This window comes from Neophocaena asiaeorientalis, unplaced genomic scaffold (genome assembly GCF_003031525.2).
Source record: "Neophocaena asiaeorientalis asiaeorientalis breed wild unplaced genomic scaffold, Neophocaena_asiaeorientalis_V1.1 scaffold278, whole genome shotgun sequence".
NCBI lineage: Eukaryota > Metazoa > Chordata > Mammalia > Artiodactyla > Phocoenidae > Neophocaena > Neophocaena asiaeorientalis.
The window spans coordinates 1,500,384-1,514,575 of NW_020174431.1; the positions used below are offsets into that span (position 1 = coordinate 1,500,384).

Below are 14,192 nucleotides of genomic sequence, written 5' to 3' on the forward strand. Positions count from 1 at the left end.
AGCTCAGATGTTAAGGAAATAATTATGTTATTATGTGTAAGTGCTTTGGGCACTTTGGTGAAATGAGCTTTATAAGTAAGAGCCATTTCTATCTATATATGAAGCCGATCAGATTTTCTCCCCACCTGGGCCCTCCACATACTCTCTAACGCATCCCTCATTCATAGAGATGAATTCATGGAAGATACCGATACTGAGCAGGGCCCTGTGGGGCTCCTAGGCACAAAAGCCTTTCTGTGTCCCCCATTTCTTGATAACAGGAAATAGGCTTCATTCAGCCTCCACGACCTTCCCTGAGTTCCAACGGGCAGGTTCAAACAGATGCTAATCTGGGAAGGGAGAGGACCCGGAGACAGGGGAGGAGCAGTCAAGAAACAATAGTGCAGCCTTGGGGCAGGGTCCTGGTTCCCCCTCAAGGGATACACATAACAATACCTTTGAGCTGTTTTGCAGACACTGAAGCCCCCACCAGGTGGGAGAAGTTAACTGTGTGCTGCCCACAAGCACGTAGACCCCAGACCGGTTGGAACCAGAAGGTCGATGATGCTGGCTCCCACTTACCTCACCACGAACCAATCAGAAGAAGGTCCACAAGCTGGTCACGCCCTCTTTGAACCATTACTATAAAACTCCTCACTACCCCCTCCAGGTTGGGACACACAGTTTTGAGGGCATCAGCCCGCTGTGGCCCCCTTTGCCTGGCAAAACAATAAAGCTATTCTTTTCTACTTCACACAAAACTCTGCTCTGAGAATTAATTTGGTGTCAGGGTACAGAGGCTGGATTCGGCTTCAATACCAACGGCTCACCAAGGCCAGAGAAATGGGCCAGCATAGAGAATGCTTCATGTGCACTTCAGAGAAGGGTGGGAAGGGAAATCATCATTTATAGGAACCAAAACGCTGGGGACTTTTGCTCACTAATCGTCCTCTTTCTTTCCTAGACTGTCCCCAATCCTCCCTCAGATGCAGCCGGAAGCACTTTTCAAGCTATAAAGCAAACAGACTGCTTCTTGAAGTTTTCTTCTCTAAGAAAAGTACCTTTAGGACCCTCCCCCACTGCCCAGGTCTGTGAGCATCCCATCCGGAGCCTGCCTACTCACACCCTCAGAACTCCTGGGAGCCATCAGCCAATCCCAAAGATGACCTGGGATGGGCCAGTGGGAACACAAGAGCCCATCTGTGTCTGGACATGGGCCGGTAGGCTCAGCAGACAGCCACCAGCCCCTGACACAAAGATGGTTTGGTGCCATGGGGCTCCAGCGTCAAGTAGGGAGGTTTTCTAGGAAGTTGAGAGGAGTCAGAGCAGATCACAAAAAGAGAAGGCAACATCCATTGTCTCTCCTCCTAAACCCCATACCTTAGGGCAGTGGTTCTCATGGCATGGGAGAGGGGCAGGGAGCAATTTTGCCCCCAGGGGACATATCTGGAGACATTTCTGGTCATCACAGCTGGGCAGGGGAGGGCTGATACTTCATCAAGTAGCTAGAGGGAAGCTGCCGAACATCAGGACAGCCCCTCCACATCACCTGGCCCCAAACGTCAGGCGGGCCAAGGCTGAGGATCCCCGCTCGAGGGGAGCAGCGTCTGGTATCCTCACAAGACTGCCCTCCTGGCATGTCAGAGTTCAGAAAGGCGGAAGAGGGAGTGAAACTCAGATTTCCATCTCTCTACCCCTCAACCTACACAAATTCCATGACTGCCTCAGGATCTGAAATGGAAAAAACAAACAAACAAAAACAACAACCTTCTCCCGAAGACCAGAATATATGAAAGAATGAATTTGGATCTCCTAGTTCCATGCTGCCACTAATCTCAGGAGGAGGCCAGCCAGAGAGACAGGCAGCTCCAAAAGAAGGAGCAGGAGTGAGGTCCAATCCCCACGTAGCCACAATGAAGGCTGAAGCTGCCAGAGCTTGGGGTCCTTCTGGATAAGGGTTTTCCGTGTGTTTCACACAGATACCTGTGAGCATTGAAGAGTTTTGATAATTCCAGAAGTCCACTCACCTCTTCATCATCATAGAGGAATTTCAAGATCTAAAAGTGCCCATCCAGGATGGGAGCTGTGGTCTGGCCTGGAGACCTGGAGAGAACGTGGTCTTGCACGGCCCTTCATGATGGTTAAGCCCGAGGTTCAAGGTGGATGTGAAAAGAGATCTGGGCCCACCTGAGACCTGGATTCTCAGTCACCAAGCGCCTGTGTAATCCCCACAAGTCACTTCTCTCACAGTCTCAGCTGTGAAATAAGGGGGTCACCTGCCTAAATCCCCTTACACCTACACCATTACATTTAGAGTAAAATTCAAGTCATAGTACCTCCCAGTGCCCCTACCTCCTGCCCACCTGCCTCCTGCAGGTCCCTCTCTGCATTGCGTTCTCCATCCCAGGCCTCTTTTCTGTCTGCAGTCCCTCTGCTCTGCTCTGGTACATTACCTGTCTCGAGTCTCCAGGACAGGGATGCTCCCTTCCGTGCTATGGCATTTGCCACACAGAAATTATCCTGCTTTTACATATCTTTCTAAACTGCCGATAACTTATAAGAACGGGGGTCTTAATTCACTTTGAATTCCTGAGGGTCCTGCAAGACCTGGCACACAGCAGGTGCTCTAAAGATATTGGATGAATAGATAAATAAAAATGGGTGAAGTTCCAGTGATTTCCCACCGAAAGCTCTAGGTAGTTGTCTACCCCCTCTGCGTGCCCTTTGATGAACGCAAACATCTAGAGCCTTGTAAGCAACCAGAGAGAACACTGCAAGTCAGAACCCACAAGAATCACAGGACAGCAGAGGACCTTTCTTCTCTACTTTCAAGCAGGTCTTGGTGCCAGGTTTCCAAAAGGAGGGGTAGAGAGACAGGGATGCGGGAAAGCTGAAGTTAATGAGAACTAAGGTGAGTAATAAAACTCTTCAAAGAAGCTGCTTCTCAGTTCAACAGAGTGTTTTTCCTTTTTATCAGTGAATCAAGTTGCTAGGGCAGGAAGGGCAGGGGGAAGTGATGAGAGGGCTGGGAGGGAAGGTGGATAGGAGGGGTCGAGGATGCTGGCAGCCTGTCATCTCCATGACGCGGACAGCTGCTTTGGTTGTATTTGAAACGGAATCGCATCCCAGTGTAGACACTGCGTCTGGATTTACGATCCACCCCGTGATCTGTCACTTTTATATACACACACACACGAAGGAGTGGAGTGGTTTCCATAGAGAGGAAATATCACGGCCCACTTTCGAACAATACAAGAAAAGGAGTCAGCGACCCCAGCATAGACAGAAGTTCGGGAGGATGGTCCTGGGGCAGATCCCCCGGTCCTGAAGCTGCTGCACATCTCACTGCGCTTTTCCACTCCGGAGGGAAGTCCACTCACGGGTAAGGTTTTGATCGGGGACTTCTTTATGAAGGATAAATTGATTTGCCCTAAATTAGGCAGGAGGTGCTGGGGACTGGATGGGATAAGAGATGAGAGTTGCAAATGCCCCTGGGGGCACCGTGCTGAACGCCAAGGTCTGTGTTTTAAGTAAGAAGTTGGCTCTAAAGGGACCATGGGGAAGTTTCTCAGGGGGCGCAAAATGATCCTCCCTTCGCTGGTAGAGAGACCTGCTTTGCAAAAGGTAATAGACTGGAGGCAGAATGTGTTCCTACAAATGTATTTTTCTGAACAGAGTCTAGTTGTGAATATGAAAATCGTGTTTACAAATGGAGTGGATGGGGGAAGGCGTGGGGTAGAAACTTCAGGGTACAATGCCCCGCTGCCTGCCCGAGCCGGAGGATGCTTGCATTTATTGGTTACCAAGGGCATCTCCTTTCGTTCTCTTGATGAACCTGTGAGGCAGGTAATGTCTCCTTTTTAGGATGTGACAACTGAGAGGTTAAGTGGTTGAGGGAAGGCATTTGAGGGTAGGGGAGCTTCCCAGCCCAGGTCCTCTGCCTTCAAAGCCTAGAACCCTTTTCCCCTGGCTATACTGGGGACAGTGGGGGGAGGGGACAGATGTGTGCAACGATTAGGTGCCACCTGTGAAAGGGGAGACCATAAAGATGGATGGATGTTTGCTGTCTCCATCTGATGTCCAAGTCTTCTGAGAAATCCTGTCTGCAATGTTCTCCTCTAACATAGCAATCCAGCAAACACACACCCATACACGCCCACACACACACACACACACACACATGCACACCCCTCCTCTGAGAATGAATGAAGTAAGAACGTGAATGCGAATGCTGCCAATGACAAATGTTATCTGTAACATGTCAGCTTTCTCCTGGCCGCTCTTCCCTCCTGGGGAGAAGGGTCTTTCATGAGTGAACCCTCTCTGCTCACTTGAGGGTGAATTGCTTGGAAGTCTGTGTGTGTATATGTGACACATAAGCACTTCCACGAGTCCACAGCTCATTACTATAATACCTTTTGAAATGCTTTAATGCCCCCTAGGTTCAGCAGTTACGTTTTATAAAGTGTTTACTAATTCAACATCTTATCAGTGTTTGCAGATGAGCTGGGTAACATGGGGACTATCTCCGCCTTCCTCGCTGCTAGAAAAAGGGGCTGGCACTGGGCGAAGCCACAGAGTTGTACATTTGCCTTCTCGCTTCACTTTTTTCCTTCGAGCACTCTCTCCCTTGCAGGTGCTCTGAATTTCAGGCCAGTCCAGGTTCCTCAGTGCCTCTCATCCTAGGGCGTGACGTGGCTGTCACAGCTCTCAGAAGTAAGTGTGTATCTTCAGAGAAGCACTGCTTATAATAACCCCAAAGAATGGCTCAGTTTCAGGTATCCAAATGAGAAAAATAAAGATGTAGAACTTTACCTCTTAAATCTAACTAGGCGGAGACCACTTGTTTTCAGAGCAGGTAGGAGGGAAATCTTAAACCTTTGTGTTGTTGCACTAGGGTAACGGCAAAAGAATCCAAAGAACATAAGAGGAGAAACTTGCTTAGGAATCAGACTTTAGTGAGGAGAAAAGGACATTTCTGTTCTTTTATGCTGCAAATGCTAAACAAGGAGATAGAGAGAGAGGGAAGAGCCTGAAACTCAATCCCCTGATCTCAAAGATGGAAATACTGGCACCCAGAGCATTTAACTGCTGAGCAAGTTAGTGGGAGGCCAGGGCTGAGTCTGGTCCATGAAAGGAGCGGGGGTACAAAGGGATAGAATGACAGAGAAAACAACTTCCCCACCTTGTGTTAACCCTTTCTTTGTCAATTAGTTTTTGGTTTTTTAAATCTTTTCAGCCTTAACAAGCCCTTTGAAAGTTCTTCCAGGCTTTAAGATGTCTCCAAGGTGTGAGGCAACTAATTCTAAGCTAAGCCACAATTCATGCTACTATTATGCAAAACAACTAAGGAGCTCCTCGGTAAATGATAAAGCAGGAAGTCTGGTTATTGACACAATATTGACAGGGAAAAAAAGTCCACTTTTCCACAGTCAACACACACCCCTGTAAAATGTTCTCAGGGAATTGGACACACAATTCTAAGGAGCTCAGAGATGGATTGGAACACTGAGAAAGTGGTTCTCAAAGCGTGGCCCATGAACCCACAGCATCAGCATCGTCTAGGGATGTGTTAGAAATGCAGACTCTCAGACCTCACCCCAAACCTACTGATTCAGAAATGCTTAGAATGGGGCCCAGCAGCTAGTGTTTGAACAATCCATTTACATGATTCTAAACACTCTGAAGCTTGAGAACCGCTGACTTAGAATGAGTTCAAAGCAAGGAGAGCCTGTCTGGGTTAGGATGGAGCAAATGGTGTATAGAAAAAACGGAAAAGCCAAAAACACAACACAACAAAGATACTGGTCTACAGGATCCAATTACCTGGCATATTTGCATATCTATATTTATATTATATTGATATAATTTATATTTATATTATATTATTTATATAATTTATAGTATATTTATAGATATATAGATATAGACAGATCACTTCTGAGATGGCTGTGTGTGTACTGAATCTTATCCTAATAGGATCTGGAGATGATTTATATATAAACAGTTATGAACCAACAGTCTTCATTAAGTATTTGGTTAGACCAGGAGCTTTTCCATTTTAATTTAATCTTTCACTTAACCTTTATGAGGTAGTTATTATTATCCCCAATTATCAGATGAGGAAATTGACATTCTCAGAGGTTAACCAATCTGCCCACCGCCCTCAGGCAAATAAGGACCAAGTTGGAATTTGAGCCTACACCTGACTAATTGCAGAGTCTGTGTTGCTTTCCCTACCCAGCTAGTTCATACATTTGGATTATTTAAAGCAAGGATCAGTCATCATCAGGCTTGTGAAAGTGCAGATTGCTGGCCCCAGAGTTTCTGATTGACTAGCTCTGGAGCAAGACCTGAGAATTCTTCGCATTTCTAACAAATTTCCACATGGTGCTGCTGGTCCAGAGACCACACTTTGACAGCCAGTGAAGTTGAACATGAACAAAGCCCTACTGGATTTGATCCATTTCCTCCTGCGCCCTAAGCCCCCTCTCACACCCTCTTCCCACATTGCTCTTCTCTGCTACAGGGAGAGATGCTGATACCAGCCCACTTCCTGCTGCTACTGCTGCTGCTTCTAGGGGCCCCCAGCACAGGCCTCTCCCAAAAGCTGTACAAAGCCAAGCCCATCTTCAGCTGCCTCAACAAGAAGAGCCAGCTGGAGGATGCACCCCTGCTGAGCAAGAGAAGCTTCCCCTCCCTGCCCAGCCAAGACTCACTCTCAGGAGAAGACCAGGAGAAGGAGGAGGAGAAAGACAAGGAGAAAAGGACCTTCCCTGGCTCTGGGGGTGGCGGTGGGGCTAGAAGCACCCGGCACAAATACCTGTCCCAGGCGCAGCTCCGGCGGAGGCTGTACCAGGACAAGGCCAAGAGTGACCAACGCACCAAGTTCACGCTCTCCCTCGATGTCCCCACTAACATCATGAACATCCTCTTCAACATTGCCAAGGCCAAGAACCTACGAGCCAAGGCAGCTGCCAACGCCCATCTGATGGCCCAGATTGGGCGGAAGAAGTAGAAGCAGAGGCCAGAAGGAGGGCGGCCCATCTGGGACAAAGGTCAGGGTGGAGGGGAGGGTTGGTTCGTATTGGAAGAATCTGCCCTGTTTTCCAGGCTGCTTCACTGCTCAACCCCTCTGCTTCTTCCTGCCTCTGGCCCAGCTCCCTGCTCCTCTGTACACGCACACACCAATGCAGTATAGTCCCCGCTTCACAGATACCAGGCCATTGATGTCTCCACCTACATTCTGCATCTCCTCTCTCTTCCCCACGATGAGAGGCAAAGGTCATGCACTCCTGCCCTCCATGCTGCTCCCTCATGACCCAATGCCCGAGAAGAGGGCGTGCAGAGCCCCTCTCCCCTCCACACACCCACCTTCCCCAGACAAGGCCAGAAGATGAGGGCACTCAGCATTCCCTCCCCTCCCCTCTCACCCCCATTAAAACCGATGGCTACTTGAACCCCTGGCTGGTTTCAATTCCTCTTCCTTCAACCGGCTGCTTTCAGGCCTCCGGGCTTGGAAAGGGGACAGCTAGTGAGGGAGGTTACATGTGAGTCCATTTCCAACTCTCCCAGGACAGGAATGGTTCCTGGAGGTTTTAGGGGGGCTGAAGAAGAGCTTGGGAAAGGCCAAGATGCAGGACTGTGCTGGTTGTCGTTTGATCAAGAGCCATCTACATGGCCTGGTCCCACCCAGGGACACAGCCTGGGATCTGCTACCGAGTGGGCCCCTGGGTTTAATGGGAGACATCCTCAGCTCCTCCATACTTGCTAGGGATTGGGCCACCAATCTTTAATAGGGGCTTCTTGAACCCATGGTCACTGTCCAGCCCAGTGCTGGACCCAGCGGGGGATATTGATGTGGGAGGCAAGGCCTCTGCTCCCCATGCCTCAACAGTCTAAGTGAACAGACAAAAGCAAAATATGAAAAGAAGCAGATACCACTGGGGAGTATATAAGTGATGAACGGCAACGTGATAGCAATTAGTGTAAAAAAGTAATGAGGAATTCAGAGCAAGATGAGAAGGTTTAATATAATTCACTAGACATGGACATCGGCAAGAACTCTGATGGCCTCTAGCAGGAAAGCCTTCTGCATGGTGACAAGTCATGAATACATAAAAGGAACTTCCACATGGTAAAATAAACCACATACACACACACACCAGCAACTAACCCCATCACCACCAGACAGAAAGAGACAAATGAATGACAGATTTGAAAAATGTTTGCCACTCATGTGAAACACAGATGGCTTACTGATCAAATATTTAAAGATCTACTAAAAACTGGAAAGAACAATCCCCCCCAAAAAATAAGCAAGGACATGAATAGATCATACACACACACACACACACACACACACACACACACACACACAAATACAAATGATCCTTAAATGTATGAAAAGATGCTAAACTTCATTGCTAAGAAAACAAATTAAACCTGTACTCATATAGAATTTGTCACCCATCAAATAGGCAAATGTCCCTGTTTGACAATTGGCCCACACGGTGATTGATGAGGTGAAAAGCCACCCTCCTCCACTGCTGGCTGGTGGGAATATAAACTCTGAGAGGCAGTTTGGAAATACTTATTAAAATCACAAGTTCACTTTACCTTTAACTCAACAATCCTGCTTCTGGTGGACATTATTGGCAAAAGCGAAACTGTGCATTTTTTGAAATGTTAAGCTAAACTTGAAATGAAAAATACCCCATCTCTTAACAGAACCAATATTCAAAAACCCGAAATGCAGCCGTTGTTTCCATCCTGGGAAAAAAACCCTCATGATAGAGCAGAAAGAATCCTGCCCGAGACTCAGAATACCTACCTTAAGTCTGGGTTCCTCTTCTTATGTGCCTCTGAGCAAATCCTTTAACTTGCCTCAGTGCTGATGTGCCATGAAATCTCTTTATGAATGTGACCTCATGGAGTTCTCATGAGTATATTTTAAAGTAACTATTTTTTTCCATTTTGAAGATTTCTTAAAATTTGCATTTAATATTTATTTTTGCTTTAATAGTGCATATTCTGTTCACACCAAAGGTGCAAAGGACACGAAGCAGGAGATTAGCTTGGCTAAGGAAAAAATCAAGCAGGTGTGACATTTCCATGAACAACCAAAAACTAGGAGAACTTAAAAGTTGCAGCTGGTACCCCCAAGCACGCCCAAGTTCACAGCTGTCTCATCAGGACCTTTGGCTAGGTGAGCAAAGCCTTGATAACAGCAGCCTCTAGTGGACTTTGATAAGCAGCTTTAAAAGGTTTTGTTTTGCTTTGTTTTGAATGACGGTCCCTATATCACAAAAGCTCCAATCAAAAGGGTGATTAAAAAAAAAAGAAGGCACAGATCATTGCAAATGCCAGATTTTCTCTTGCTCTTTTTGCAAATACACCATCACGTATAAGCTAAAATGTATCTACGGTGGTGAGGTTTACTGGCAGGGGAAGGGGAATGGCATATGTAACAGAATCCTAGAGGATTCAGCTTTGCACCTGAAGCAAGAGATTGGAGCCCAGAGAAGTGAGGGAACTGTCCAAGGTCTCCCGGCTGGTAAGTGACAGTCAGATCTCTCTGGCCACAAAGCCTCTGCTCATCCCTCCATGCAGAGCTGGCCCTTCACGTGTACAAAGGGCATAAAAACATGAACCATGTTGTTGCCTTCCAGGGCTAGCACGAGCCTCAGTGAACCACAAACGTGGAAGCAGCTGGGAAAGCCCCACACAGATACTAGGACTTATTATGTCTTCAGCAGGTGGGTCTGGTGTTTAGAATGCCCTCAGAGCCTTACAGGTGATTTAAATGTGAACAGAAGCATCTGCTTAATAAACTAAGGAGTATTTGCCAAAGCTGGACCCACCAAGAACAGTGGGAAAGCACAGGTTTCCTGCCGGGGGCTCCTGCTGAGCCCCGCATTCTGCTGTCCGAGCTCCAGTCCCCAGAATGGACCCCCTCACAGTCACATCAACATGTGAGAAGGGAGAAGGCCACATCCAGAGATCACCACCGCTGCCATCTGCCACCCTTGAGTTCACCTTGTAAAACCAAGATTCACTCTCGATTTCACTTTGTAAAATCATTTGCGGAGGGCGGGGGGAAGGGGGAGAACTGTATTGAGCTCTCTTGAAAAAACGGGTTTAAGCTCTCTTTTTAAAATAAAGTGAGGCTCAAACGCCAAGTGAACCTTCTCCAAGGAGACAAGTGCATGGATAACAGGATCTCCAAATGTTCTACCCAACAAGAAACCCCGCAAATACCAACAGCTGACAACGGTGCCTGCTTCATGGCAGTGGAATAATTTTGGAAGCTGTAACCAAATAATTAGGGAAAGCCGAGTGATACCCAGAATTCAATCAGATATTTTATGTAATTCCAAGAAATGGGAGGTACATGAGCTCAAACGTATGTAGTATTAAACTAAAAGACATTGATTATATATTGAGAGCCAGAGAAAGACAAAACCTAATCAAATGGTGTAGCTAGCTACCTTAGTAAGAACCACAGATGGAATCAGACTTGAAAACTAACCTTAGTTAGGTTAGTTAGTTAGACTCAAATCTAAGGGTGTGCTATGGGACACTTCGTTCTTTTGTAAATGTATTTTTATTGAGGTGTAATCAACATACACCGTCATATTAGTTTCAGGCATAGGACACAATGATCCCACCTCGTCCTTTAATTAATGAAGTTTCTGTTATGGACTGTTGCCTATGGTTCAGCACGTCCATGAGAGCTGCCAAGATCCTGTCACAGCCTAGTCAGCATCACTTAGAAGCCTCAGCAAGCTGGGAAGGCAAAAGACAAAAAAGTTATCTTGGGAAGGTAACCCCAAGCCTATGGGATGACATGGTGTTTTCTTAAGGGGCGAGCATCTTTAACCCCAGGAGATAGTCCTGTCTCCTTCCTCCCTAAATCATCATCCCCCAGCTTGAACCTCATGTCTTAGGATCGAATCAGCCTAACCACCCTGTTGGCACTGTTGTTTACCAGAACCTGGGTCAGCCTGCCTCAGTTCCTGATCATTTTAGCTCACCAACCTCTCTGACACCCCTCCTGCCCTGACGATTGGTGATTTTGACATGCATAAGATGACCTGCCCCACATTCCGGGTCTCAGGTCTACTCCCTGACCCTGTCTAACACCATCTCTCGGCCACGCGATCCCATGGCCACACCCCAGACTTCATCCTCACAGATCATACACTGTCGGACCGGCCCCTCCTATCTCTCCAGCTCGCTTTCTGTAGGACACCAACTCCAATGGTCTTTCAGCCCTACTGAGACCAGTAATCTGTTGATCCTGCTACCTTTTCACTGTCCCTCACCCTCTGCTCATAACATCTCTTCACTCTTTACCAGTTTAAACGCCGTGGTCAATCATTATCATTGTTTTTTGTTGACACCTGTCATTCTCTTGTTCCACTTTTGCTTTGCCTAATTCATTAAACCCTGAGAAATTCAAACACTCCACCATACCGCCCCTGTACCTTGAAGCTGAACACAGCTTAACACACACACACACACACACACACACACTGATTGATCTCACTTTAAAATCCTGACAAGACGCCTCAAATGGGCTCTTAAAGCTGTTCAGCAATTAGGCCACATCTCTCTACACCATTCACATGCCTACTGTCCTAGACTCTCCCTCCTCTTCTTTCCTCAAACCTCTCATAGATCCTCCCTATCCAGTGGACTCATGCACTCTGCCCTCGTTTCTACGCTAGAAACCCACACGCCCAGCCGCTCCTGGTGGAGGACCACACTGTGCTCTGCACCAGCTTCCCATCCCCTCTCGACTGCTTACAACATTGAGCCAACAACTGGCCCTTCTTCCTCCCACATCGTCAGTGTCACCCCACCCGCTGCCTGGTTCACATCGGCACGGAAACCTACATGACAGCCTACAAGCCCTTGACCCCTTCCGGGCGGTGGCCAACCCTCTGCTCCCTTTGACAGAACTCCCTTGGAAGTTCCCTCTACTTACCTCTCATTCTCGAAGTCAGATGTCCATCCCTATCCTTCCACTGAAACTGCTCACGAAGGTCAGCCAGAACCCCTACGTTGCTGAATTCAGTGGTCAAGCCTCCGCCCTCACGCCTCTTGATCTGTAAGAATCACTCGACCCAGTGAACCACCACCTGCCCCCCGCACACACTTTTTTTCCAGTCTGGCTTTCAGGACATCATACTCTGTTTCCTTCGTTCCTCAATAGCCCCTCCTTCTGAGTCTCCTTTGCAGGTTCCGTTTGCCAGGTATGTTCTTCCTCCAGGCATCTGCATTCTCCCTGTGTCACTTCCTCCAGCTCCTTGTCAAATGCCTCTTTCTCACTGAGGCCTTTAGTAACCACCCTATTTCAAATTGCAACCTCCTTTCCCCTTACCAGGCTCTATTATTTCCTTTGTGCGCTCTTGTACCCATCACCTTTAACATGCAATATAACTTACTTATTTAACATGTCTATTATCTTTCACCCCACCTTCACTACCATATAAACCATGAGGGCAGGGATTTTTGGGGGAGTGGGGCGGGAGGGCTTAATGTTTATCCCCGGTGGTCAGAATAATGAGGAACACATGACAGGCACTCAGTAAATAACTGGTGAATGAGTTAATTAAGTAAGGATTATTAAAGTTCTCGTGACAAGGAATCTGTGCATAATTAGCATTTAAAGTGCAGTATGTATAATATTTAAGAGTATTTGGCCTAAAAGAATCATAGTCAGCCTTATAATTCCAATTTTAAATATGTAAATTGAGTAAATAATTTACACCTGTGATCTGAAAACTCTTACTAGCTTATAGACAGTCTGGAACATATAGGAACACTAATCACCATATTTATAGTTTACTTTGTTCAATTTTAAAAGAATTAGATTTTTTTAACTTTTTATTTTATACTGGAGTATAGTTGATTAACAATGTTATGATAGTTTCAGGTGTACAGCAAAGTGATTCAGTTATACATATACATGTATCTATTCTTTCTCAAATTCTAAAAGAATTAGAGTACTTGGGAAAGTTTGTCAGACAATTAAAATTCTTAAAATAAAATAAATTTATAAATACAACCTAAAATATTTGAGCATTTATCTAATTGCAAAGGGCACCAAAAATTCAAACATATTCCCTTTAAAAGTGATTATTTAACTTTGCTAAACTTAGAAATAATAAGATTTACACGCTGAACTTAAAAATTTAAGAAATGTTTAGGATTATAATCTTAATTTTAGTAGTTTATTAGTTGTTAAAAACAAAAGGAAACTTCTAGATGTTCTTTTCTGAGTTTTCTAAATGTCTTTTCACACATGTGCGCACGCCCACACACACACACACACACACACACACACACACACACTCAAATGTAACACTAAAAAAAAAGCTAACAGCAATTATTTAAGCATTTCACTAGCGCCCTCCAGTGTCCAAAGTGGGGAATAACACATGTACGTAAAAACATTTTTTCTTAGTAAAAGCCTACTAAACGTTCAGACAACTATGTAGGATATTCCCATGAAAAAATATATTTCATCAATGAGAATTTACTACAGTATTTTCAATATAGTGAGAAACCTCATAGTGTATCTCCACTCTCTCTATATTCCCAAGAGGCCACAGGCAACAGGTGATGTCTGATCTGGGTTTGAAGTCGGAATTCACCCCACGGTCACAGAAGGAAAGAAGAGAGAAAGTAGTGAGAAGGAGCAGAGGCAGAGGAGAGAGGAAGAAAAGACAAAAAACGTGCTGGGAAGGGGTGAGCCGTCTAGCTTGAACGGAATGCGTGCAAACACGGTGAAGAGTGTCTAAGCAATACTTCCACCAAACTGCAGTCATTAGCCTCCGTGGTGACAGCAGTGTGAGTTGAAAATAAGCAAAGTGGTACATTGTTGGAATGAAGCTCTTAAAGGCCACATCTCAGTGCAGTGATTTTGGTTCGTAAAAGCATCTACCAGGAAAGTGTTAAAGATGGAGCGGCAGTTCTCAGGTCCAGGTGGCACACGCAAAAAGAAGGTGGTAGCATTGCACTTTGATAAATCTCACACCAAGAACCACAATGTTAGGCCTCCAGCCAAGGCTTTAGAGCCTGTTACCTTCAGTTGTCCAGCCGGACCAAAAGCACTGACCGCGTGGAGACCAAGAGAGCATAACTGGAGGGCCCAGGCTGAAAGGTCAGCCCTGTGGATGAATAAGGCACCTGAAACCTACCTA

At 46.2% G+C, this 14,192-nt stretch overlaps 1 protein-coding gene across 1 annotated transcript; it reads left to right on the forward strand.

The window, feature by feature from the left end:
* Positions 1-3,225: 3,225 nt before the first annotated feature.
* On the forward strand, positions 3,226-6,997 carry UCN3 (urocortin 3). Its single transcript, XM_024756896.1, has 2 exons — positions 3,226-3,361; positions 6,509-6,997. Exon 2 carries the CDS (start codon positions 6,515-6,517, stop codon positions 6,995-6,997), a length of 483 nt encoding a protein of 160 aa, XP_024612664.1. The 5' UTR covers positions 3,226-3,361; positions 6,509-6,514.
* Positions 6,998-14,192: the final 7,195 nt, after the last annotated feature.